The sequence below is a fragment of the Paramormyrops kingsleyae genome, chromosome 19, assembly GCF_048594095.1.
Source record: "Paramormyrops kingsleyae isolate MSU_618 chromosome 19, PKINGS_0.4, whole genome shotgun sequence".
Taxonomy (NCBI): domain Eukaryota; kingdom Metazoa; phylum Chordata; class Actinopteri; order Osteoglossiformes; family Mormyridae; genus Paramormyrops; species Paramormyrops kingsleyae.
In genome coordinates this window covers 12,896,998-12,922,306 of record NC_132815.1, presented here as the reverse complement: position 1 = coordinate 12,922,306, position 25,309 = coordinate 12,896,998, and the positions used below count along the sequence as shown (strand labels likewise).

Sequence of the window (25,309 nt, the reverse complement as noted above, 5' to 3'; positions counted from 1 at the left end):
GATCTGACACCTTTCGATCTTGTCCAGCTTAATCTTTTTCAGCATTTTGTGCTACAGTAGCTCCCCTGTGGGACTGGAACAGTCAGGTTGGCCTTTGCTCCCCCTGTGCATCAATGAGCCTTGGGTGCCCATGACCCTATCGCTGATTCTCCTTCCATGGACCACTTTTTGTAGGTACTAACCACTGCAACACCCCACAAGACCTGCCACTTTGGGAATGATCTGACCCAGTCGTCTAGTCATCGCAATTTGGCTGCTCAGATCCTTACGTATACCTCTTCTTCCGACTTCTTAACATCAACTTCAAGACGTGACTGTTCACTTGCCTAATATATAACGGCACCTTCACAGGTGCCTCTGTAGCAAGATAATCAATGTTCACCTATCAGTGGTTTTAATGCTATGGCTGATCAGTGTTTAGCAGCTGATCCCTACCATTAATGGATCTATCCATCTCTAAATCACTTAGCCTGGACAGAATTGCAGGGGGGCTGGGAGCCAGCTCGCTTGTGGACTTGCACACTTTGCACACTTCATGGATAATTAAGAAATGACAACTAACCCTAGCAGAGAGAGGGAACTGTGCAATTAACATTTATACTATAGGAGGAACATTTAGGTTTTTCTTAGTGACATAGATGGATTTTTCACAACACTGCAGATGGAGTATGTGGATCAGCAGGCCGAGGGGTCCTGCTGTTTTAACGTGGAGGGAAGGATTTTTATACTGAGATCAGAATTTACCTATAAGGGCTCACAACTCTACCGATTCAATTACACACCATTGCGTTCTTTTGGCCACAACATTACTTAATCAAAGACCAGCCAATCTCTGAGGTTAACAAATCCTCATCTAATAGGATGAAATAACTGATTATTTTTATTCACATTACACCAGTTAAGATCCTAGATGTCTATGCTGGAGCAATATTAGTCAAACAGCTCACTTAAGGGACTTCCGCTGGCTCTGTCCTGTCACCATGCCACACTACCTACTGTTTCTTTTATGAAAACGTCATATTTAATTTATATTTGATTGACATTTAATCGACATTTAAATGCGAAAGGGTAATTTTCTCATTTTTATTTAGTTTTCTCAAACTTCCTGTTATGTGATCTTTTCCCGTATTCTTTTCCCTGCCTCTAGATTTATGTTGTGACTTGCTTAACAATTTGATTGTTTTTTTCCCTTTTATTTCCCCTCCATCACATTTTCTTTTTCATGCTACATTTTTATGAATGAGATTACATTTAGTGTGAGGTACATATACAAAGCGCCCTGCTTCTGTCACACTGACTTTGGTCTTTATGCCGCCTAATTAATATCTTATTCGACTTACTTATTGCTTTTTCAGCTGCAGTCCTGTTGACAGTAAAAATATTTTTTCTTCTTTTTTCCCCCCATTTTCAGTCATACAGACATTCTCTGTAGTTTTTGTTCCTTTCAGCGCTTACATTTGGGGGGGGGAATCTAATCCTTCTAAACCTGTCCTCCCACGCACAGCCCTCGCTCTACTTCAGGAAGAGACACCCTGCCAGACCTCCGGGAATCTGTAGGTTACTTTTGATACCAACCAGGTCAAAGCGTTGATCTGGCAAATTCACTTGTTACCTACTTGATTCAACTAGTCCAGAAGCTTCTCTTCTGATTCATCTGCTCAAAAGCCCTCTGCTTCTGCTTCTTTCTTCTCCACCTAATTTAGAACAACGCTGCTATTTGCATTTTTTTTATTCTGTTTTTGCCACCTTAGAAGCCACATTATATTTGCTTTTGAGGAAAATAGCGTATTTGTCTCCGGAAATAATGAAAAGTAAGATTTTCAAAATCTGAAATGTTTTGTTTGCTATACTTGGGGATCCATGACGTAGAGACCTTGTGCAATAGAGATGATGGCATAATCTTTTACAACAGTTGTCTTGACCTAAATTTACTTTTATATTATGGTGCTTTACCTGGTTTTGAAATAAAGCTTTCAATGAAGGCATCGTTTTATTATGTTTATATGTGCTTTAACACTGACACCTAGTGGTCTCATTTTTAATGGCATCGCAGAGGTTTAAATTCAAAAGATCAAAAGAGATTTCTATGGGGGGGATGGCAGGACTGATAGTTATAATAATTACAAAATACACGTTTTGTGGACAATTTGATAAAGCAAAACGTCAACAGTCAAACCTAACAAAACCTCATTATTTGGCGGTTGGTTGTGCTTTTCTTATTGAGATTGCAGAGAATCGCGTATATGTTGGTGTATATTGTCCCTCGCAGGCTTCCATGTGGCACGTGTTGACGGAGACGTCACTGTGTAAGGTCATACGCTGTAGACATGGCTGCGTGCTCGGGTAGAACAAGCCTGGCATTTTGTGCATTACGAGCCTTTCGGAACGCACAGCACTGGAATGAGCGTAAGTTTGGGGGATCTGTGCAATATAATTGCTGAAACTGGCGTGTTGTTCACGTTACGTCATTTCATTTATGTTAAACCATAACATGAATCATAATCGCTGCGTGATCGTTAAGGCTCATTGGCCAGAAATGATTGTCAACCCTTACGAGCAAAACAGTGTTGGAATGCATTTATAACATGGACTTATGGATTTGTGTTCCCTAGGTTTCTTCTCCACATCGTTGTTGCGGCATGCGTCTGGAGGAAACACATTTCAGACCCCCGAATTCATCCCTCCAACGAAACCGGTTGTTGTGGATAAAACTAAACCCCCAGAACCACCCCGAAAGTGAGACTTATACAGAATGTAATAGACATAGTTAGTTGTTCCACGTAACGCGATCTCGCACTAGAATTGTTTGTGAGGACCTTATCTATCGCCAAACAATGATGTTCAGCTGACTAGCGCTAGTTTTCGACCTTGTATTTAACTTGTGTTTAAGTCAGCTTGAATGATGACTAACTGTATTTTTTTTTTTTTCCATTTAGGTTTCTCAGTCCGGAATTCATTCCTCCACGGCAGAGAACGAATCCTCTCAAGTTTGCCATTGAGAGAAAAGATATGACTAAAAGACGCAAAATGTTGAACATCCCCGAATTCTATGTTGGTGAGAACTTGTATGTTCTTATAGTTCTGGGGATTCACTATGGTGGTAAGAATGATCTGATTGTTACAAACTATGATTGCTGTAATCTCAAATTACAGGTAGCGTCTTGGCAGTAACTATGCACGACCCATATGCCAGTGGAAAAAGCAACCGTTTTGTGGGTATCTGTATCCAAAGGTCTGGATCGGGACTGGGAGCCACTTTTATCCTAAGGAACATTATTGACGGTCAAGGTAGAGTTTTATTAATATGCATTGCTAAGTGAGAGTAGCTGGTGAGCTTTGTTGCCAACTATATATGTTTTAACATCTCCATGGAGAATTCCATGTGTTGTTTGGCTTCATTCTCGCTCATGTGGGGGGTGGGTCCCCTTTGCTGCCTATTAGGTGTGGAGATGTGCTACGAGCTGTACAGTCCCCGCATACAGCAGGTGGAGGTGCTGAAGTTGGAGAAGCGGCTGGACGACAATCTCATGTACCTCCGAGACGCCTTGCCTGCGTACAGCACAGTCGATGTCGACATGAAGCCTGTGCCGTATTCTTTCAGTGGCGAGGTGCCGGTCAATACGGTTAGTGGTCAGCACTCAAACTGAAGATCGTGGTCACAACAGACAAACACACAAAGGTTCCGCATTTGCTGCATTCGTTGGGTACATTTGCCTACCGAGCTGAAAAACCTGTGCCGAAAATTTTAGTTGCGTATATGTGTGCCCCTTACACTCCTATTCTCTATGATATGTCCCCCCAGCCCCCACTTTTAATGTCATGGGTTGCCCACTTTGCCCGTTGACTTGTTGACTTAAACTGAGCAGGTTTAGCCATGGCCTGGTCTAATATGAGCCGGCGTTGCAGAAAAGTGTTTTCGTTTGGTGTTCAAACGGTGTCTCCTTCAGGTGAAGGTGAGAATGAAGCCCAAGCCGTGGTCGAAGCGGTGGGAGCATCCAAAGTTCAACGTCCAAGGCATCCGCTTTGAGATGAGCCTCACCAGCGTGCAGCGTAAGGAGGCCAAGAGGCAGGGCCAGCCCTGGCACAAGTACGACATGCTGAAGGAGTACGACACGGCCGAGCTCCAGGAGAGCATCTGGAAGGAGGTCCAGAAGGAAATGAGCCAATGAGAGGAAAGAAATGCGAAGGGGGGCGGGGCTCCCTTCTGCAGCACATGGAAGTAAATGGGGGACCTGACCAATGGAAGATTGGATACGAAGGTTTAACTGTCCAGACCCGTATCTGGCCCTGAGAGTGGGATGGCACTTTCAGAAAGGGCAAATATAATACCAGTGTGGTACCAGTGGACCTGGTGGTATGTACAGGACCAGTCAGAACAAATGTGTGATTCTTTTGTTGGGTTTCATATTTAATAAAGTACAGCAGACATCATGGCCGTCATCCCTGGTCTAGTTGGTGTTTATTTCTACTATTCACTGCATAATAATTACTTGATATTCATTTATGTATTTTTCCTTTCCCTGGCTATTTGGTAAATGTGCGATGATGTGAGCTCCCACAGACCCCCTGTTCCACACACCCCCCCCCACCCATACACACACACAGTCATACCACAGATATTTATACAAGATAGGATACATTCCAATAGCAGCTAACTCAAATAATAGTGCTGTGAAAGGCGCTGCTGCGGCCGCATGACAACTTGCCAAATGCTGATCCACTTGAGCGGAGTTTGAATTTGAGGTATGATAACAGTAACTGGTTTGGAAGGTTCTGCTATTGTGTAAGAGGAATCATAGCTTATTTGGGAATGTCATGCTAGCATTTTATCTGCATCCGTGCTTCAGTAGTTGCCTAACACCGTACTCGATTACATGCTTTCAGCATTGCATGTGGCTACACCCCACCACTGTGGCCCTGGTCTGTACAAATGGCCCATGCTGTTTTCATTGCGTAAACTCCGACAATGCTTCCTCAGACCACTTAGGTAATCCGTCTCACCAGGAAAGCGTTCAGAGCTGAAAGGGCGTTGACCACAGTGATCTGAGACGCCTTTATGCTGTTCCAAAAGTGTCTCACTCCTATTTTGCTTGAGGAACACCGATATTAAATGTCATTATTTGCCACAATGGAAACTGTCCAGAAATAATCAGGGAGGAAGAGATCATTTGTGGGCTAGACTCTGATTCCTTTTTAAATAGCTGTTCTGTTTGGGGCCTTTTAAAAATGCATTCCCTTCAGCTAGTCTCGGATCTATCTCTAGAGATGACTTATTGTAAGACATGAGTGTAATATCTCACAAATTGTAAAATGTTACTTCATCACTGTAAATGTCAGTAAATATCAATGCTACCCAGGGCTACAGTGTGATTACAGTGATAAATATCCAAATAAAGGAGAGTCTGTCCTTTTTAGACACTACATTTAATTCTGACCTTGCAGACATAACTTTACATACCTATCCCTAGTAAACCAAGTTACTGCAGCCACACAACTAGTGAAGTTTCTCATTAATAAATTGAAATTCTTCTTAGTCTCATTAAAATGATTCTGTACATATCTCCTTTAAATTTTTCCTCATTACTTTTACTGGTAGAATAATATGACTGGTGAATATGACTGGTTATGTTGTGAAAAATAACCACTTAAGGGGTTCTTACTGCAGGACTCCTGTTCAGGGGCTCCATACACTTAAATGTAGGTGACAAGACACAGCAGTAGTTTTTATATCACTAGTAATTACTGATATCTTCATGTAATTATTTCGAGAAGGTCAGAATGGGCTTCAGCAGACTATCAAAGGGCTCCATGGTACATAAAACGTTAAGAACCACTAATCTAGATGAAAGTATGATAGAAAAGCCCAAATACTGAATCTGAATATAGTGATTTAGACATACTTGATACAGTCCATTCATAAGAACCAGTAGTTATGTCCTAAATTGCACACATTAATTTGTGATAGGGCCTGATCTATGGGTGGGCTTGGCAGATTAATGAAATTAAATATTTTTTATAATGCCATCTTATAACTTTCTGGTCTTGGTTTCTGAATCTTAAAATTGTTATTTATATACCGACAGGGTTTATCTCTAAAAAGGACAAACTACATGCTTAGTCAGGAGCAGTAGTTTATTCTGTGAAATCAATAACCATTAACAGGCAGTGTTTAACAAACTCGTTGTTTCTTGAATTTATCCAGTTGTACCAAGAATTTTCTCTGGCATTATCTGCTGTTCTGCTGTGTAATTCTGTGTATATCTGTGTATTTCAATCCATCCATCCTACAACGACTCGGGTGTACCTAGAAATTCTGCCCCCCCCCCCATTTTACGTACAGTTTTACGTATTCAGAGGCCTCTGTCAAGTGTTGCCCTGGATCCCGCCAGTCTATGTATGTTCTAACTTAAACATATACAACTGTTTCATTTACACAAGAAAAAAAACGTGTTTTTAATCGGATCATGTTCCTGAGACGGAGCTAAACCAGTGTGAAAAGTTAAGTGCACGAATTGAAACAAGAGCAACACTAATAGGGTTCGAGATTAAATGCTGTGTTTCTGCATCTCAGCCGACAGAGGGCGGTGCAGAGCGCAGTGCGGGAAGCGGGGCGCTAAAAGAGTTCGAGATTAACTGCAGTGATTCCGCAGCTCCGACGGCAGAGGGCAGTGCGGGGCGCAGCGCAGTGCGGGGAGCCGAGCACCGGAGCGCCGCTGTCTCCTCCCACCAGAGCCGCGGCTGAATGGCATCCAGCGCTGCGCCGTCGTCAGCCATGTTGTTGGTGTGATTCTACGGGCGGCTCTTTAGCAGCAACAGGTTCGGCAACATAATAAAGGCGTTTTCCGTGGTTTGTCAAGGTTACACGCTGTTAGGAAGAGGGGGAGCTTTCTTCGTGGTGGGAATGCCCATCATCTGCTGCCAGGATTAAAGGAGGGGAGCCCAAATGACTGCTTTTTCTCTTTCTACAAACAGTAAGTGTATTTCATATTTAGCGCTAATTCGCATTAAACGCCGGCGTATCGCTCGTATACGTCTTACCTGTTCGCTGTTTGTCAGACAAATACCGATTCCGCATGCACAACTACAGCTGGGGGCTACTCAGTTCAATAACTGGGAGGAAAAGGGGAAATGTAAACACTTTTGTCTCTCTTTTAAAACAAAACCGACACGAATCCATATATTTTATACTTCTGATAGTTTCATTAAAGGTTCTCGCGTGCAGTTAAAACCTAACTCGTCCGGCCGGTTGCAAAGTCATAGTTTGGAAAAGGTTAGGGATCGTGCTGCTGCTTTTTCGCATCCAGATCGGTGCATTTATTTTAATTGCTCTTAAATCGCGCTGTCCCTGCCACTTTGGAGGAGGATTGGTGACTTTTTAAACGCGAGCTGTAATAAGCTTATTATAATGGTTCGAGTGAGGTTACGCGCCGCGGCGCGTGATCAGCGCGTCCCGAAATTGATAGGGGTCATACTTTAGAAATACGCGTAAATCTTTTTTGGTGTCCTGAGTGGGATGATCTGTCGTACCCAACTTTGGCTTAACTTTCATTTTTATGGCAGCACTCCTCTCTCCACACAGGGCTAGTGACGATATAGCTTTGTTTATTTTAATGTTTTATTTTTTCGTTTACTTTTTATAATGGCATATTTATGGCATGTAGTGAAATCGTTTCGTGCCTCTGCGTCTTTTTTTTAACAGCCATCATAGGAAATTGTCGGATTTATTACTCACGTCTGACAGGATTGACAAAAGATTTTTTAATAAGGTGTTTACATGGTGTAATTAAGCGATTATCTTGGAAGGGCAAACACGTGAAGTTTCAATGTAGCCTCTTCACGTGCTTTTTCCATTTCTTATTATCTGAAAATGGCAACTGAGAGAGACAGCCCGTGGAAATGAATGAAGGGCCTTCAGATCTAAGCCAGACTGTCCGCTCTGCTTACCACTGACCCAGCTTTCCTTGCATGTTGACAGCAGGGATGTCAGTGTGTAATACTATGTGATCATTTTTCAAAGGCTGATGTCACCTCGTGTCTATTATAATAAGCATTCGTCTTTTACCAGGACAGTTTGGCTAGTTGGTCGGTGTTAGAGGTTGCTAGTGTTTATTAGTCATTGGACAGTTGTAATGTTTTTTTTATAAAAATGCTAATCCCAAGATCTTCCTTTGTGCGTCTCTCAGTAATGACCCATTAGTGTGCTTGCTATTAAATCTCACTCGTGTGAGGGTAGCCTTGAGTTCTGAATAGCCTCTGAACAAACAGCTTTGTGTCATCAGGGTGCCTGTATTTTGTAAGACAGCCCTGGCTTCGCTCCTGTCCTCCCTGCGCTGTGGCCTTGTGTCAGAATGACACCCTCGCTCAGTTTCACTGTAATTAGCCTCTCGGTAGCCTATAAAGCAAAATGTGAAGGCTAGTACTTGTATGACAGTTTCAATGATCAGTCGGCATCACTGCCTTCTCACAGCTCAGTGTGGTTCCTTTATAGGGTTCAGATCAGTTCACTTGGGTGCAAAATGTTTATTGTCAGACCCAAGTTTGAACAGTGGTGTTTTTTCTGTCATTTGTTTAGTTGACTCATATTTACATATTAGTTGCGTTAGAGTACCTCAGCCACTGTCCTGTTGTCTTTGTGCTACGTTATTGTGTGATTATTTAATAAGCAAAGTCACATCAACTGTAGTTCCGTCAAAGGTCAGATTGAGGTCACATTCTCATCTGACAGTACGGTGATGCTTCACTTAATGCTGTTGTGTCTCTCTTCCTACTAGGTTTAGTGTGTGTATAATTTCCAAACCCATCCAGCTCTTAACTTCTGAGAAAGACCCTCATGAAAACAAAACTAACACGTGTGGTGATTCCTTGCTACCCCAGGTGTTGTGTGCTGTCCTGTGGCCTTTAATCTTAGTTGGCTGCACGTGATGTCAGTATTACCAAAGGGGTGATTTGCTTATATGATGATGTCTAGACGGAACAGAACCTCATGTTCCCGATTCCCCGAGCTGGAGCTGTTTGCGACTCCGGCTGGGTTGTACTGTAGATGTTCTACTTCACTACTGGATTTTCTTTTTGTGTTACATTCCATATGGTGCACAGACATCCCACCCTTAACAAACCGGGATATTTACCCCGTTACCTGGATCCTGTGCCCTTGAATCCCAAAAGGATGCGTCTCCGATACAACTATGAGACTCGGGTGAGGAGGATCTGGGGACCGATGACTCTCCTTAAAGCAGAACGTGGCAGATGCCACTCTAGGGGGGTGGCCTCAAGGCAAACATAGAAGGAATGCTGGTAATGTCTCTAACAAAGACTGTCAAGTGCGCGTGATCACACCCGACGTAAGTGGCAGACGTAAGGCTTTCTGTATGGCCGGCATCAGAGCGTAGCAAGGAGGACGACCGACAAACCGACAGGCCGACTGGGTCACAGGTCACCGGTGCTCAGTGCGCAGTACAGGTGAGTGCTGTGGTGATCTGGATGGATGGACTCGCCCGTGGGGGCAGGGGGCAGACCTCCTGCTCCCTCATACTCCATTATGTTTGACTGGTAAAATGTTTTTTTATAACCTTCGAACCCATTTTCTGTAATAAGAATAATTGTATTATTAACAATATTATTTTGTTATTAATAACAACACCTCAGTAATAATAATAATAATATTGGAGAAGGCCGGTGTTCTGTCCCTCGTGCCTCGGCACTGTAGTTGGAATACAGGATTACCATGCAGGTCAGTGGGTAGCAGTGTCGCCTCATGTCTCCAAGCTTGGGGGGGTCGAATCCTGCCCCCTCTCTGTTTGCAGATTTAGCATGTTCCTGTCACGTTGTGTAGCGTCCTGCAGGCAGCATTCTGTCACTTTCCATATTTAGAGGAGTTTAAACATTTAATCACTGTGTCACCTTTCCTCTGGCTTCCGAGAACTAGATGATTTGTGGAATTTAAATTAGCTGTTGTGTGCGTGCGTGCGTGCGCGTGTGTGTGTGTGTGCGTGCGCGTGCGCGCGTGATGGATGAAATGCCGACACAGGGTGTCTCCGGTCCTGTAGCCCCCCCCAGGCTCACCACGGTCCTGTTCCTCATGAGCGACTGGAAGATAGATAGATGGATGGTGTCCTGTAGTTATGTAGAACTTGCTTTACGTGTTGGTCTGCGGACCTGGAATATACCTGTTAGTAGCCTCAGGTGGATGCTGCGGCATTTTTACTATCTAATAGTTCACCTTTGAGGGCAAAATATCTTAAATTCTTGTAAGTTAGTCCAGGCACATTTTTTTGCGGTAGACTGCTAAGCTTTAGGGAGACTTCTGAGTTTGAAAACCAAAATGAAGACGCTTCCGATCGATAGACCTCCCTGCTATGCATTTAGTGTGCTGGCCTTTATCTGGCGGTCACTTCTGGTCTCTTGTGTAATCTTGGCTGTCGCTTGGCTCATATAGAGCTTCCCTTTCTGGGGGCGCAGTGCATGCTGGGATAGCACAGTCTCCCACGCCGTGGAGCGGCACAGCTGGGGAGGTCTTGGGAACTGCAGTCTCTGAAGCCCTGCGCGAGGGTGTCTGAGTTTTCCAAAAGTATTGGTGGTAATTGGAATTGATTTTTTTTAATACGAAATGCCGCCAAGGTGCAGATGTTCGACATCCTGAACACCTGGCAACAGCCAGCTAGCCGTGCCTTAAAGGTTCAGGCAGGATTTGGACTGCTGACTGTGCTCAGCATTCCGGTTTGTTTGTGAAAGGGCGTGTTTCGCCACGCTGCAACCCAAGGCCCATTCCTCTCCAGAGAGGCGCACAAACAGGCCTGGTGTGGGCGGCTCGCTCGCGCTACCTTGCCAGGGTGTGTCTGAGCAGCTTTCACTGGCTCTGACCCCCGCCCTGCTGGGGAAGAAGGCTGCAGCAGCAGCATGGGCATGGAGGGCGTGGGAGGCCCGCAGTGGGCGGGTCAGGGTCCTGGAAGCCTGATGTTCACGGCCTGGAGCAAGCGCCTGTCACCTCCGAGGACCTCTTAGCTGTCCTCTTAGATGCCTGAACACAATGGTGATGACACTAGATGAGTGTTAATCTTGTGTCTCTAGGAGCAGCTTGGGCCCACAGTGTCAGCTGCTGGTGTTTTGCTGGGAATACGGAGGTGCGTTTGTGTCGTGATCATGACATGGCGAGCAGGCAAGTCTTAGTCAGCCTGCCTTGTCGCTCAGTTGCACAGCCCACGGGTACGCGCATGACCTCGTGCCGCTGCTGTCGCTGAGCCCAGGTGCGTCTCTCCCCACCTCCCTCCTTGGCCCTGCGCCTCCTGACCCCATGGGGCGTGGTCCCTCCCAGCCTGAAACCCGAACAGCGTGGATTCCTGAGTACTGACCTGCACAGGGCCTCCTATGTCACGCTGCTGAGGTGGAAAAAGCCACAGTGGAAAATCCAGAATTACGTTGTGCTCTTCCCGGCAAAAAAGGAGTAAACGTTTCTGAAATCCCTGCAGTAACTATAAGCATTAATGGTAAAAATATTTATTGAAGTATTAGCTGTTATTGTAAATCCAGCTCTTGGGTGTAATACTAGAACTGTTACACTATCCTGGTAAATGAGTTTCCTTATTAACTGTCCAAGTTGTGCTGTGTAGGCTGAGTGAGCTGTCCCCCTCAACTAGGGGGCGCCGGAGAGCATGGTGGTGATGGGTGGGTGGGGGTAAGTGGGGAAAGCTGCTCTAAGCTGCCTTCTGACCTTCATGGATGACATCACTTCCTGCCTGTAGGGGGCTCTCCGAAAACAAAACCATCACCTGTCACAGATAGCCGCTTGGAAACGTGCATCTTCCAGGTTTCGCCGCGGCTCCTGTGAAAAGTGATACGTCCGGCGTTTTCAGGACACCGGGAACTGCTTGAGAGCTGAGAAAGCAGAGCTAGCTAGACGATAACGAATAATCACAGCTGGTAAGCTAAGTGCAGTTTATGGTTAAATTCAGGCTGCAGCAGTAATGCTCCAGAAATAAAAAGAACATGCCTGGCTCCTCCACAGCGTGCACCTCTCGGAACCTTCCAGAAGCTGGAAGCAGGGATGGTCACCTCTTCTTCCGTGTCCATGGCGATCGCCGGGGGGACAGAGGCAGGCCCCAGATTGTTCCCCATGTCGTCGTCGTCGTCTTTTTGCACCTCATCCTTCTGTCAGCGCTGAACAACCTGGAAGAAATGCGCAGTGTTTCTCTTGACTTTTCCGCAGACGTCACCCAGCGCTAACGAACCGCTCCAGAGCAGAAGGTTTAGTTCAGTACGACGCTGCAGAAAGGGCAGCATCTTTTTCGACAATTTATGCAATTACATTCTTAAAATTCTGTTTTAGTTTTCATCCCCAGAAGTTACATGAATGTAACAGTTGTATTTTTGACTGCATAAAATGTAATTTGTCTATATATTTAAGAATATAATGCAGGAATAAGATAATATCTATGCATCAGTCATCCATCTGCTCTACCCTGGGTCAGGTTACTGGGGTCAGGCATTTCTCCCCGGGCAGCATACAGCACATGGCAAGGGGGCACCCCAGATGGGATGCCAGTCCGTCACAGGGTGCCTGTACACACGCGACAGGCAATGCATAGACACCTTTCTCGCCTCACTGCATGTCTCTGAACCGCGGGGGGAAGCCCAAGGTGAGCCCTGTTTACCATCACTCGGGTCTGGGCTACGAACAGTCACTGCACTAAATACGGTTCCTTATTTAGGAGATGCTGAAGCGCCATGTTCTGCTAACCAGCTAGCTACCCGTGGTCTTCTGACTCCGCTCATTAGCTATTTATTTAGTTTTTGAAATATCGAGGGGAGTCAGCTCTCTGAAATGACACCTGTAAGCCAACGTGCTGCTCTTTATGTGTTTCAGTAATAATGGTTTAGCAGTTGGACAGCTAATTAACATGTAATAACGGAGTGAGCGAGCGTCTGACCTCCGGCCAGTCGGAGCCCAGTGCATTGATGATGTGGTGCTCAGCTAGTTATCGTGCACTGGGAATAACAACTTATTCCAAACTGGTATATTGTGTAAAATCTGAGGTAAGAATCTTTGTTAAATATATTTAGCTAAAAAAACTGAAAGGCTACGAAACAGGCAAAATCAACATCTGGATCTGGTACCCAACTTGGTGTGTTTGAATTACCTGTGTGTTGGTCGTGTGTATAATGTATTGTGGGGACCCAATGTCCCCACAATGAGATAAAAATTTTGACATTTTGGGAACCATTTTTTTTTTTATTCCCACAAGGGGAAACGCAATCTTATAAAAATCTATGACTGCAAAGAAAAAACTAAAACTGCCAAAAGTCTTGTGTTTTTTTATGGTTAGGGCTGGGTAGTGGTTAAGGTTGTCATTGTTGGGATTAGGGATTTTCTCATAGAAATGAATTGAGTGTTTCCACAAAGGTATGAATAAATGTGTGAGTGAGTGAGTGAGTGAATGATTGAGCGAGCTCTCCAGAGTGTTCTTGTCTTGCCCCTAATGCTTCCTGTGACTGGCTTCAGGTCAGTCCAGCCATAAATAGACTTTTTATTTATGTTTTTGATGGAAGGATGATTGCATAGATAGATGTGATTCACCTCTGGCCCAGATTGTCACTTCAGCATTCACGTTCTTGGTCTTCCTTAATGTTCCAAGAAAGTTGGCTTAAGTGTCATTTATGTTGCAGCTGATATATTTGGGCGATTGTTCCAGAAGGATCTTTCATGCACACTTTCCTGTGGTCTGAGCTCTGGCTGTCCTGCTGCTCTCCTCGTCCCCTGCACGGTGGGACCACCAGATGAGTTTGTGCCCATTTATCTCCGTTCACCCATTACCAGCACTACTGGGTGCTGTCAAGCCACTACTGGCAGATATAAGCAGCACTTGCTGCCTGTTGATGCCTTATTTCTCACAGAATATAACTGTTGCAGTTAAGCGAGTTTCTTTAGAGGAATGAGAGTCTTCAGATTCATGTTTGCTTCTTCTTCCCAGTGTCTGCCTTACAGTTGGCCATCACTGCCTGTAGTTGTATGAAGCCCCAGAGTCGCCATGGCGATTTAGGCAGGCTTCCAGAAGTTTCTGGCCGAAGTGACAGATGATTCTGAGATTTTGACTAGACAATGGTGACTGTGTGAGGTGGGAACTGGGATTTGAACCCAAACCAGTCATTGGGATTCAAGGGAGGCAGGAAACTGATGCAGATCCAGAGTTCCAGCTAGTATGATGCGTGTCAGCATTGTGAATCCCGGGACCAGTAGCGGCTTCTACCCCAAGGCTGTCAGGGCACTGAATACTCTGCTGTCTGTCGTCTGTCTCACCCCCTACCCATGTGTAGCCCCATTGCTGAGAACCCCCCCCCCCCCCACAGCCACAGTTAGAATAACATTTTGTTATTGTGTTGAGAATCTACTTAAGAACTTAGGTTGTGCCCGTGTCAAGACATATTCATTCGTATCATTGTGCGCACCGAAGCGAAAATGATGTAACCGAACAGCTCATGATGAATACATGTACCGATACAGCTCTGATATAAACCCGTGTCCAGCCCCCCAGGTCCTCACTGTCCTGTGGTTTGCAGTGTAAACCCTGTGTCCAGCCCCCCAGGTCCTCATTATCCTGTGGTTTGCACTGTAAACCCCATGTCCAGACCCCCAGGTCCTCACTATCCTGTGGTTTGCACTGTAAACCCTGTGTCCAGCCCCCCAGGTCCTCATTATCCTGTGGTTTGCACTGTAAACCCCGTGTCCAGACCCCCAGGTCCTCACTATCCTGTGGTTTGCACTGTAAACCCCGTGTCCAGCCCCCCAGGTCCTCATTATCCTGTGGTTTGCACTGTAAACCCCGTGTCCAGACCCCCAGGTCCTCACTATCCTGTGGTTTGCACTGTAAACCCCGTGTCCAGCCCCCCATGCCCTCACTATCCTGTGGTTTGCACTGTAAACCCCGTGTCCAGCCCCCCAGGTCTTCACTGTCCCGTGGTTTGCACTGTAAAACCTTGTGAATCCCGCCCCCTGTCACACTCTGTCTGTACACTGCACAGTGGTCCTGGGGGAATGTTATTTCCTGCCACTGTATACTGTATATGGATGGTATGAAAATAAGGCCCAGTTGAGTTGACTTGACTTGACTCTTTCGTTTGTTTGTCTGTTTCGTGCTAGATGCTGCCCCTGCTGACTGGGAGCAGGTGTTTCACAGTTAGGTCTGTTTGGTGAGGTGAAGCCACCCCCCTCCCCCAGGTCACGGATGGCTGGTTAGCGACTGCCGTAGATGTGATGATGTTTGCGTCATGGCAGGGGGCGTGTTTTTCTATAACACACTTAGCTGTTCAGTGCAAACGATACTTTTCCACATGTGCTTGGTGGAGCGCAGTCAGTAAGCAGCCCTGCTTAACGTGGGAGTATAGTCCTCTGATGTGTCTAGGAAAATGGTTTCTAATGGAACGAGAGTGAAAGTTGTGTCATCTCTGTTCCTGTTTCGTTTCGCTGTTTGTCCACTGGTTTCCATCTCTGTTTCTCCGTTTTGCCGTAAGCAGCCCCTCCCATGTGGCTGGGGGGATAACCCAGAGGACTAAATCTGCAGAGATTTGGTTGTTGGTTTCAACTCGCTTGCATGACCACCTGTGAGGTGTTTGCGGCTTTCTTTGGGAAACCAAGATGGTTTGGTTATGAAATGATTTCAGGGTTAGCTGGGACTTAATCTTGCTCCTTTAATTCTTTAGCTCAAGTCGTAACTGTCCCAGCTCATTCATTCAAGGGAGTGTTTTCCGAACCTGTCTACCTGAGATGCATTACACAACTACAGTGCCACAGACAGTACCGCCCCATGCTCTGCTGATACTGCCAGAGAGCCTTTTCTGTTCAGGCTAAGCTGAAATATTTATTCAGGGACAGCAATGATTACTTCTCTGTTTTGTAAACACAGGAGTCCTTGAAAAGACATGGCCTGCTTGGGTTTAGCTATGGTGGACAGGTTTTACATGAGATTTGAATTGAGGTTGTCGCTTAGCCAGTCTCCCAGTATTCTTCTTGCGACAAATAACTTGCTTTATGTTCAATTTTTTTTGTTTGTGGGTCCGACTTAACACTCCGTGGGCTAAACTAAACACTTACTGATTCCCAGACAAATATTTGCTGTGGTCACGGGATGGTGCCATGAGGAACAAATACGCCGTTATAAGCCACGGTTTGAGGCTACCATACGTTCTGGTTAAAAGTAGACTTGCCAACTGTTGTCTGACTGATTCTGAGCATGGGTGTATGCTCCATTTTTTTCCTGGAGAGGAAATGATGTCATTGCTTCATGATGAGTTTCTATTCCCAGTGATGAGTTTTATTCCAGTCTACACTTTATATCAGAGGTGACCAGTCTTATCCGCAAAGGGTTGGTGTATATTCAAGTTTTTGGGATAAACTTTAGGTCAGCTGTTCTAACCCGGGTGTGAGGACTCTTCAGCCAAACAGTTCTTTAATTAGTAATCTAATTAGGAAGTTGCACCAAAAATCTGCATACACAACGGCACTTTCTGGATAGAATTGGCCACCCCTGCTTTATTTGATGAAGACTGAAGAATATCAGTCTGAAAAACAGTAGGACAGTGAGGTGCGAGGTGGGGTTAACAAAAGCAGCGGTGGGGGGGGGGGGGCTGATACATGAAAATGTAGGATTTAAGAAGTAGGGTCTGGCATCAGGGTCGGGTGATTTTACTGGGGGTCGGGTGATTTTATTTTTTATTTTTAAAAAAGAGAAAACGTAAGTACAGGTGTACTCCACTGCAGAGTTTAATGGCAAATAACAGCAATTCCCATAGATCAGCTATCTGCCAGCTTGTCTTGGTTTAAGAGCTCATGTTAAATGGGTGCAACCCTTGCATCCTTAAGTCAATTTAAGTGCCATAGAGCTGATGTATGGGTGTAGTTCTGGCTTTACGGCAGAAACTGTAACACTGCCCTAACATTCCCCTCCTTATCTCCTTGGCTCCATCCTCTTCTCAACTGAGACGCCCAAGGAATAGTGTAAGGAACCTGTAATTTTGTTTTTTTTTCCTGTTCCACAGAGGAGTGTTAAGAGCAGGATTACATTGAGTTGTTTTTAAGATGTTACCCTGAAGGATTCTGGGAAGGAACATGGAGGAGCACAATGGCTGGCTTTGAGCAAGCCGAGAGCAGTGCTGGGTGTGGCTGGGAGGCAGGTCTTGGGTAACCCTGTGTGGGCGGGACATAATGCCGCCCCTGTGTGCCTGGAGGAGCGTTGTCCTTGATCTGTGGGCCGAGAGTCCGGGCGAGTTGGCAGTGCGCTGAAAGGTCACCGCGTAGCGACATAGCATAGACCACTAACCCGGAGCTGATGAGTACCACTGAAATCTGCACGCTAAGGAAATAGCTAACACGATATTCCTGCAGCAAGGCGAGCTCTTTGACACTTTCTGCTGGCTGATGCCAGTTCATTACGTGTAAATGGCGCTGTGTGGCTGAACAGGTTAGGACTCTGTGACCACGATCAGAAGGTCACCGGTTCAAGTCCCCTCGTCGGCCGAGTGATGTCACCAGTAGGTCCTAGAGCAAGACCCTATTTACTCCAGGAACCCGCTTTTGCGAGTGTAAGTCACTTTGGAAAAATGCTTCTGCTAAATAATTGTGATTAACGTAACGGCAAAGCCGGCACTCGATGGCTTAATGGCAGAGCCTGGCTGAGTTTGCTGAGCTTTCAGGAGCTCGGGATGGCAGAGGCGGGCAGTGTCACATGACTGTAGCGGGCGTCGATGTTACCTGAGCCAGGCTCCGGTCGCGGAGGCTGCTGAGCTCGGCATTTAGCTGCTGCCGCCCCGCGTCTGTCCCGGATGTGGCGTGACCCGATCAGCATCTGGAGCAGCCTCTCATTGGGCCCCAGCCCACCCTCTCCCGAGCGGTGTGGTGGCAACGGCGGTTATATAATTTGCGATGATGTGCACTCAGCGTGGGGGGGGTCGCTGTCTCCCCCCACGCTCCTTAATGCCCTGACTTGTCCATGTTTGATGTTGGCAAAGCCTTAAATCTCAGCGCCTTACATTTCTAAAAACTGCGTAAGTGCCTTTTCCTGTTTTCTTAAAGCACAAAGAAACACCTTTTGATTCCTTTGATTTGCTCTTCCTTCAATTTTCACCTTATTCCCTTAAGTAAAATTAATGAACCGCTCTGTTTATTGTGCAGTGTCCCGGGTACTTGGGCGGGTTTTTAAGGAAAAGGCGTCATTATCGGCCCCGCTCTGAAGTGGGGGGGGTGGGTGCGGGACAAACAAAACATGCACCTTGGCATGAAGTCGCGCTTGAGCTTCTGTACGCCCCCCCCCCGGGCCCCTATTACGCCTGTAACATTCCCTTTAACTAAGACTGCTGATTCTGATTTTGGGGGAAGTTTATTAAAATGTGATAGACAGGGGGAGTGTGGGGGAGAGAGCACCATATCTGTGTGTGGTTCACTCTGCCTTTTCCCTCTAGATCACTAATGGGAAGATGTCTCCCCCCCCCCCTCCCATTTGTGTTGCAGATGACCACAAGTTAGCCAGCTGAGAAGATTGGGACAGCCCACCCAGGCCACCCCACCCCTCCCCACTTGTAACCATGAGTGGTAAGATCTCTGCTGCTTCAGCACATGAGCTTTGTCTGAATGAGCCACGTGTATTTGCTCAGCGATGGGCAGTATTTGTGATGTATGTATTTAAAATATGTATTTAAATACAAAATAGTATTTTGTAATTTGTATTTTATTTCATAAAGGTAATTGTGTAATTTGTATCAAAATACTTTGATGTTAAATATTTTGAACAACCGGACATAATTTCCCCATAATTTGTGTGTGGTGACACCATGTGTGCAGATCCTTTGTGCTACACAAGGAGGAAGTTTAGATTTTTCAGACATTTTATTTTATGGTCCTTAGAGCCAATCGCTGATCACTTGTGTTTAGCCAAAAGACTTAAAAGGTTTGTAAGATGTTGCAGAGTGAAGCGCTTAACTTGTTGGCCATTCTTCATTTTAAATTTTGCCGTTTCGAGTTATTTGGATCTGTGTTGCAAAAAAGGAAGCAGTTTTGTCAATTAAATTAGAAAAAAAAATCTTTGAATTTATTATTACTTTTTTGTTTGATTTGCCATTATCTGAGTTCATTTGATTTGATCTTATGTTCGGTTTCACATTTATATTGTGTCTCATTTAGCAGTGGAAAAATGTTACCCTTATGCTTGGCCATTTGAGTTGGCATGCTTGTGAAAGAACATGCTGAAATAGGACAGTATGTGAAATATTTTTTAGTACTTTTAAAATGCAAAATACTGTTTATATTGATATTTTGCTTGTTTGGGTGTATTTCGTAGCTTATTTTGACATACGAATTGGGTATTTTATATGAAAATACATTTTGATGCATTTTTGCCCATCTCTGCGTGCGCGTGCGGCGTGCGTTTGTGTTCCCGAGCTCCGTACACCCCTGGGCAGAGAGCTGAATGCAGTCGGAGCGGAGCACTAGCCGGAGCCATCCGTCTGATCCTGAAAAGACTTAGTCGCATCGATCGCTGGCAGGAATTCCTCCGTGTGTCTCTGCTGACGTATCGATCTGGCAGCGGGTGAAGGCTTATTACTGCATCAGGCGGCCAGAGGAGAGGGCGTCCGTTCTGCTCACAGCCAGCGTGAAGTTCATGGGCTGGCTAAAGAAGCAGAAATACAGCAGGACGTCACCTAATCTTTTGGATTCAAGATTGCTTCTGTCGTACACCTATATGACGATAAACATCGGTCATGATGTTTGTACAAGGTCACATTCGGGTTGGGGGGGGGGGGTGGTTTGGATGAATGTGCTTATGTTTGTTTGCATTTAAAAGCCTTGGGCCCTAATCTTGGGATCGATGTCTTTCAAAGCCCATTACAGAGAGACTCTGAAAAGGGCATCTTGCCTTCTGGGTTTCCAAATGTAATCCTTGTTTATTGGGTGTCAGAGTTCTGAGTCTCATTACTCTGTCGTTGGTAAATATAGGTGTTTAATGTTGGGTAGTGTAGTTTTACATAGTTTTACATATATAGCAATCTTCATATGCAATCTTGAATATATTACAGTCTGGAATCACATGTCAGCATTGTGTTCAGAACTGTAATTTTCTGGGGGAAAAGGACCGCACTCGCTGGGTCTGTGGGCCATGGCTGCAGGAAGCCAGCGGGCCGTCACTGTTGTGGTTGATGTCTTTGAGCGCCAGTGTCTGCCTGTGTTTCGATGCACTGCAGTTTTCGCTCACTGCATGCTGCATCATGACGGCCTGTCTCCGTCGGTTTTATACAGCCAGTTAGTCAGCATAACGTAACTACATTGACCGTTAAGGAGTGCTTTAAATTACCGATTATCTCCCAGTAGTGTAGCATATTAACGTGTGCGCGTGTGTTTAGAAACTCAGCAGTTGTTTCCTTGACCTAAAGTTTCATCCTTGATGTTTATCCTCTCAGTTGAGCGCCAAAAGTAGCCCTTTATGGCATCACTGGGGACATGACTGTCACCACCTAGGGGGGGCATCACTAGTCTGGTTTCATATGCATGTATGTGCTGCAGATCCTGACTTGTAAAATTCCAAATGAAACAATGACTTGAGACATAAGTCAGCTTTGTTTAAAAAGTAGCTCATTAGCATTGGTGCGTTATTCATAATACATGCATCACCGAAATGAATCTGCCCCTTTAAGCCGGCTGCGTGATTTTTGACGTGCTGTTTTCCATAGGAGTTGGTGGTGGGCGGCACTTCGGCGCGTTCCTGTTCTCGATTTGCTTTGTAAATAATGAATGTGGCTTTGGAACGACCCGGGTGTGGATGTGCATTAAGCGATAAGACTCGCCCTGAAAAGTCACGTGCTTCAGTCTACATGTGGTTAAACAAAAGCATGACTTTCCTCTCCTGTGTTGCAGTTAAAAAGTCAAAGTATTGAATCGGTCGACCTTTTTTTTTTGCAAATTTTTCCTTGAGTAAGAATTGCCAGTCATCCATAGTCATATGTTATCTGTACTCATTACTCAATAATCATCATTTATACTATGTATACCATCTATACCTGACAATTTGCTTAACACACTTATTTATTGTAGACTAGATAAACTGAACTTTTATTGGTCTGAGGGAAATTCTTGTTCCAGCTGGAGGAAGTGCATAGAGTACAGACGGCCGTACAGTGCGAGAGGAGCAGGGTGCAGAGACGGCACACATGGTGCAAACAAATGCACTTAGTGCAAACAAATGAGAAAGTACACAGTACACAAATAGAATTGTGATTAAAAAAAACAGAAATTAATGTATTTAAAAAAACAGAATGTTATAAAGTTTTAATGAAACGTCAGGTGGAAAAAAACGGCAAAACTCATACCGCTGTTTCTAGTATTTTTGCAGTAGATGCCAAACTGCATTTCATCGTCAGATTTCTTGTCCACTGTGCACTGACAGTGAAAAGAGTCTTTTTATATATGTCTTTTGTTTATATTCGCCCCCAAACCCTTGTCTCTTCCCACAGGTGGCCAGAGCATTTGGGCTATCACTAAGGAAGAGAGGGACAATCATGACAAGCAGTTTGACTCGCTCTCCCCCACCATGGGCTATGTATCAGGTAGGGCTCTGCCTCGCCGTGTCGATACTGTGCTCTCTGCGGGATGGGGGGGGTGGCCCTTTAGCGGCCTGGAGCTGGATCTGTGATGGGTGGGGGGGGGGGGACCTTTGTGAGCTGACGACGGCTGAGCGGGTCGCTTTTCAGACAGGAAGTTGGCCAGCTGACGGCACTGATGAAGATGGAGTGGATTGATCGCCCCCCCCATGGGCACTAACACATTTTGGGGGCGATTGGTGGCTCAGCAGGTTAGGAAACTGCCAACGCTGGGATTTGACCCAACAAACTGATCACAGGCACAGAGATTGCACCACTGGGCCCTAAAGAAAGGCCCTGAACCCCATTTGTTCCAGGGACGGCCCTCTGCCCTTATCACAAAAAAATGTACTTTGATAAAAGCATCTGGCAAATCAAACATAAATAGCTAAATGTAAATCCTGTCTAGTGCCACTCCGCTGTGTGTGTGCGCACCGCGGTCCTCATCAGTACGTGTTAGATTGTTCTCGTGCAAATGCCCCTCCCTCTTCCTCCTGAGGTGACTGCGTAGTGTTCCTCAGGGAGCCCTCCCAGTGTGAGCCGTTGGTGAGGGGGTGGGTTTGCTGAGCACCGGATCTGAGTCCCTCCCCTCCATTTCCTCCCTGAGTCGGAGGGCCGCCGTTGCTGTGGCAACCCTTCTCTGTACGTCAGGAGGTGTTTAAACATCCGGCACGCTCAGGCCGATTAATAACCGGCTGTGGCGCCGACACCCCCCACCCTCAGCCATACCTCGGTGCTGGCCTGTGTGGGGGTGTCAAGTCTGCAGTCCTGGCTTAAACCCACACACCACTGTCTCACACCTCCGCTGATCTTGGCATCATTTCTTCACGTTAATATATTGTTTCGTCAGTGTTTCTTGTGGTTTCCTGTTTCAGTCTCTGTCATGCCCCATCATAGGCACTGTGTGTATATAGACTTAAGCTGAATCCCCCCCCCCCCCATCTTGCACTATCACATGTTTTTCTTTAATTACTGTGAGCCCCTCTTTTCTTGTCTGCCTGTAGGTGGCACTGTGCTCCAAGGTGCATGTTCCCTTGTGTTCCCTTACGTTTTCATCCTGTCCCTTGTGGCTTGATCCCCTTGTGGCCTCCAGCATGCAGCATGGCAGTATATCTGCAATGTACTGCTGCTCTCCTGGCTGTGCAGTGTACGCGGCTTGACCGGAGAACTGCGAACATCTCCATGTACACATTCAGAGTGGATACTCAAGTGTGTCGTCTTCCTGACAGCAGAAATGTGCAGAGCCCATGCTGCGGGTGTGTGCTGCCCTTAATGGTGCGGGCCCTCCTGATCACCTTAGTGGGGTAAATGTCCTAAAGTGATGGAAGGCTGCTCCAGAGATGATCTGTGCAGTTTTTATCACTTCCTGTCCTGAGCAGAGCAGCTTCCATGCCACTGTGTGATCTGTAGGGGGCGTCTGCGGCCGTTTGAACCGGCAGGTGTGTGATGTGTAGGGATCTTTAGGGGGCGTCTGCGGCTGTTTGAGTCTGCGTAATGTGTGATGTGTAGGGATCTGTAGGGGGTGTCTGCGGCTTTTTGAGTCTGCGTAATGTGTGATGTGAAGGGATCTGTAGGGGGGCGTCTGCGGCTGTTTGAGTCTGCGTAATGTGTGATGTGTAGGGATCTGTAGGGGGTGTCTGCGGCTGTTTGAGTCTGCGTAATGTATGATGTGTAGGGATCTGTAGGGGGCATCTGTGGCTGTTTGAGTCTGCGTAATGTGTGATGTGTATCCCCCTGTAGGGCTCTGATATGTTTCTATCCCCACAGGAGACCAGGCACGCAAATTCTTCCTGCAGTCGGGCCTCCCGTCCTCCATCCTGGCCGAAATATGGTGAGGATGTTCAGCGATTTTCTGTTGTCTCTCTGCACAACCAGAAACACGATGTATTGCTGAGCACTGTGGTGTTCAGTTCAGATAACAGGTCGAAAGTTATGATGTTTACAGACACATCCTTCCCCATTCACACACTCAAATTTTAGTGTATAATCTTGTAAATGTATTTTTTTCAGCAACTCATATCATTTAATTTTTTTGCCATTTGTCACTTTGTATGCTTTCATCAGTATGAATTTTGTATAAATAATAATAAAAAAGCAGACACAGAAATTGGTTTGGAAATATTAAATAGAGTATTAACATATAAGCATGAATATATTGAATTAAAGTTTTTATTTCGCATTCTTGCTAGTAAATGTCTGTATTTGTTGGTTGGTTTTTCAGTCATAGCTTATACTTGCGTCCTTGTAATTTTGTTGAATGGTTGCTGATATCTCTTTTAATGTAAATTCAGCTGGGGAATAAAAGTGCCCCTCGCCCAATCACTTGCCCAGGACAGGGTCACATGGGTCATCCAGGGTCCTCATAAGCCAGTGCATCAAGTAATCAGTGTTATTCTGCAGCTGGATACCTGTGTGTATTCCTGCTCATTTTCATTTCCTGATTTGTGCCAACATGATTAAAGAGGCCAACACTGCCCCCTTTTTTTTAATGAGACCTGCAAGTTTTCCCTTACATCACTTCAAAGGTAATTTTGAAATTAAATGTAAACATTTAAAGAAGTAAAAGGCACGTGAATCAGTTATACTAGTGAAGGGTGTGGATGGGAACGCCAAAGCAGTAGGTATTACTGGCATGTGATAAAACGGAACCTTTATTAACTACCTGTGAGTTGAGAAGCAGTATCGCACTGAGCACCGCTGTTACTCATTTACTTGTAATGAGAGTATTGTGACCCTCAATTGCCTAACCCGCCTATCCTTTTGCTATGGATGATCAGGCCACCTTACTGAGATTGTTTTAAGTGCATTATGTGCATCTGAAGTCACAGGAAGGAGTCTTCCTCGTAAAGAAGCACGTCTGATCTTGGATGTGGATAGCAGAGTCATGCTTCCTGCCCCGGCCTCAACTTCCTGTTAGAAATCTCCGCCTTTCCTTTAGTAGTATAAAGTTTCAGTAGTGAGATCAGAGCGGGACAGGAAGTCCAGCCTGATTAAGTTAAGTCTGGAATCCCTGCCACCGACCCCCCCCTCCTCCCCAGAGACCATGTGGCTGAATTTTGTGGTGTTGACATATAGGCCTTGAAATAGCTACTCTCCGTGGATTTTTTTTGTTTTTCATTTTTTTGGCGGGAAAGCGACTCCGCAGCAGCTAACCCTCTCCCCTTTGCCGCCGTGCTGAAGGTCGCTGGCCGACTTCGGCAAGGATGGGAAGATGGACCGCCTGGAATTCTCCATCGCCATGAAGCTGATCAAGATGAAGCTGCAGGGGCAGTGCCTTCCCTCGGCGCTGCCCATTATCATGAAGACTTCAGTGCCCTCCCCTGCCATGCCCACCACGTGCTACGGTCTGCCCGCCCCCCACCCCCACATAACCACACACCCTCCACATAAGTGTACTTCAATCATGGTCACGCTGGCACATTGACTCCCATCCAGCTTTCTGTCCCTGAATCCTTTCAGACAACGTCTAGCCTAAATGGTACCATAATGAGGTCTTTATGTACGACGAAAAAACAGTCGCCAGCTAATTCTTTTTTTAAATTGGGTTCTTGCAAATAATAGGATTGGATAAGGGCCAGTTACCAGAAGTATCTGGCTCCCAAACACGGAAGGAACCAGAAAAGGGCTCGCAATGTGCCTTTGTGTCATGTTGGGTGTTAAAATGGTGCAAATGAGATGGCGCCCTCTGTTGGCTTGT

General features: G+C 45.8%; 2 protein-coding genes across 3 annotated transcripts in view; both read left to right on the top strand.

Annotated features, from left to right (window-relative positions):
• Positions 1-2,272: 2,272 nt before the first annotated feature.
• mrpl19 (mitochondrial ribosomal protein L19) lies at positions 2,273-4,440 on the top strand. The gene is made up of 6 exons (XM_023806971.2): positions 2,273-2,406; positions 2,613-2,736; positions 2,937-3,055; positions 3,154-3,288; positions 3,442-3,623; positions 3,948-4,440. The coding sequence occupies exons 1-6, from the start codon at positions 2,328-2,330 to the stop codon at positions 4,167-4,169; spliced, it is 861 nt and encodes a 286-aa protein (XP_023662739.1). The 5' UTR covers positions 2,273-2,327; the 3' UTR covers positions 4,170-4,440.
• A 2,267-nt stretch (positions 4,441-6,707) lies between these two features.
• Positions 6,708-25,309, top strand: part of LOC111841283 (intersectin-2-like) — a 45,543-nt gene continuing 26,941 nt past the window's right edge. The window contains exons 1-5 of one of the 2 annotated variants that reach the window (XM_072702490.1): positions 6,708-6,971; positions 18,494-18,574; positions 21,487-21,579; positions 23,380-23,443; positions 24,793-24,956. In XM_072702490.1, coding sequence (XP_072558591.1) covers positions 18,568-18,574; positions 21,487-21,579; positions 23,380-23,443; positions 24,793-24,956 — 328 coding nt within the window. In that variant the 5' untranslated portion in view covers positions 6,708-6,971; positions 18,494-18,567. The remainder of the gene's footprint in view (positions 6,972-18,493; positions 18,575-21,486; positions 21,580-23,379; positions 23,444-24,792; positions 24,957-25,309) is intronic. The other variant, XM_023806914.2, reaches the window with a different exon arrangement.